General features: G+C 42.1%; 1 protein-coding gene across 16 annotated transcripts in view; it reads left to right on the plus strand.

Annotated features, from left to right (window-relative positions):
• LOC125305565 (DNA-binding protein SATB1) overlaps positions 1–1,972 on the plus strand; it is a 53,442-nt gene extending 51,470 nt beyond the window's left edge. For all 16 annotated transcript variants that reach the window (XM_048260378.1, XM_048260381.1, XM_048260368.1 and 13 more), the window contains one exon: positions 1–1,972. This exon is cut by the window's left edge. In XM_048260378.1, coding sequence (XP_048116335.1) covers positions 1–519 — 519 coding nt within the window. In that variant the 3' untranslated portion in view covers positions 520–1,972.
• Positions 1,973–2,186: the final 214 nt, after the last annotated feature.

Below are 2,186 nucleotides of genomic sequence, written 5' to 3' on the forward strand. Positions count from 1 at the left end.
CAGCAGACAGGGCCCAGGCTGCCCCCACGCCAACCCTCCACCGCCTCCCCGGCCGAGAGTGAGGACGACAGCGGGCGCAAGTCACGGCCGCCCAGCCGCATCTCCCTGGAGGCGCTGGGCATCCTGCAGAGCTTCATCCAGGACGTGGGGCTCTACCCGGACGAGGAGGCCATCCACACGCTCTCAGCCCAGCTGGACCTGCCCAAGCAGACCATCATCAAGTTCTTCCAGAACCAGCGCTTCTACGTCAACCACCCCGGCAAGAGCAAGGAGTCGGCCGGCTTCTCTCCGGTGACCCCAGCAGTGGTTGCTGCGGCGGCAGCGGCAGCCGCCGCCACCACCACCACCACCACCACCGGCATGGCCGAGCAGGAGCTGACAGACTTCAAGGAGGGCGGCGAGCTCCTGGACGGGCTGGACGAGGGCACCCAGACCAACAGCACCATCTTCTCCATCAAGCTGGAGGAGCACCTGGCGGCCGAGAGCCAGGCACAGGCTGAGCAGGAGGCCAAGGAGTAGCCAGTAGCTCTCCTCTCACCTTCTCTCTCTAGGTCTGTGGTCTGAACGAGTGTCTCTCTTCCTTTTAGTCTCTCTCTCTCTCTCTTATTGCTCATTTTCTCTCTTTCTCCTTTTTCTCTCACTCTTTCTCTCGACTCATCGTATGGCCAACACCGATGGACTCTGTTGCAGACAGACTCAGTTGATGCTGCGGTGTTCTGCCTTGCCCATTTTGTAAATCCTGTATTATTCACTGTAAAGACTGACGCATCATTTAATAACCCGCACAAAAAAAAGATAAAAGATGAAAACGGAAAAAAATCTAAGTCTGTTGCTGTGGATAATTGCTGACTGCACTTGATGTCTGTTGTTTTTACACTGATTTTGAGCTACTGATTTACCATTTAAAAAATGAATTCAATGGAGTTTGATAGACTTTGATAGATGTTTACGTATGTGGTGTTAACTGGATTTTTAAACGCATATGAAACTGAAGCAAAGAGGAGGACCAGGCCTTAATGTTGAGGTACGGAGTCTAGAACCTGCTGACTGATTTGTTATTCTCTTAAAAAATAAATGAATAAACATACAAATAAATAAAAACAACTCAGTGTGACAAATCACTCAAACTCTGGACCCTCTGATCTTTGGGCTCATTGGGGAGTTTAGCTCAATCTTATCATTTGTTTGGAAGAAAAGATAAATATATTATATAAACATATATTAATTGTAAAAAATATACAGTCTTAAAGAAAACTATGCCAACAAATGCCTTGTACTATATGGCACTGCCGATGTTAAGATTATTTTGCAAACCTTTGTCACTGTAATTTTCGGGATCTCCAAGCAGTTAGAAAGAAATGTGAATCACAACCTATGTTTGTTTGTTTATTTCCATGATTTTTGTTGTCCTACGTTATTTATTTGCAGTTCATGCAGTATTCTGATGTAATTATGATTTTGGAAAGTTTCTGTTACATAGCGCTTTTTATTTTACTGAACTTTTTCTATTTATAAATGTCATTTTGATGGGCAGTAAAATCAAAAGTGTCTTAACATTTTAAATGGAAAATGTGCTTTAATGGTTGCCTATGAAAAAGTGCTGTATGTCGAGCAACTCATGCTATAAGCTTCACAATTAATGTTGTATGCAATTTTTACTATCATGCAAATAAGCTTAGGTCAATTACTAACCTATAGGACACCTTAGAGAGAAAAACATATGCAATTTGTGTGAAAATAGATGTTTGCCATGTGTCTTCCTTTGGTTAACAATCCAATTCGAAGCTATTCCTGTATAAATACTCTGTATAAAAAAGTGTTTCTTTTTTTATGAGTTTAATGCAATGAGAACACCAGTTATTTTGTTACAACTGACTGTTTTATAAGTGTTTCTCTGTTTCTTTATGCAGAAATGTTCTAACTAGGAGTGGTTATTGATTGTTAATGACACAATTAAACTGTTTGTATTGTACTCCAGAATCTTTGTATTCATGTGACCAGGTTGAAAGAATGATATAGAGATGTGAGTCGATATACCATGAAATGGTAGTGTAACAACCAGTAGTTAACAACAATGTCTTTTCACACTCTCAACCCAAAACAATGATGAATACTCAGACTTTCACTGTATATCAGGAAGCAACAGGAATGCTGACTTTTTTTTCTGCCATCAAGAGAGACTTTGG

Source organism: Alosa alosa, chromosome 13 (assembly GCF_017589495.1).
Source record: "Alosa alosa isolate M-15738 ecotype Scorff River chromosome 13, AALO_Geno_1.1, whole genome shotgun sequence".
Taxonomy (NCBI): Eukaryota; Metazoa; Chordata; class Actinopteri; order Clupeiformes; family Clupeidae; genus Alosa; species Alosa alosa.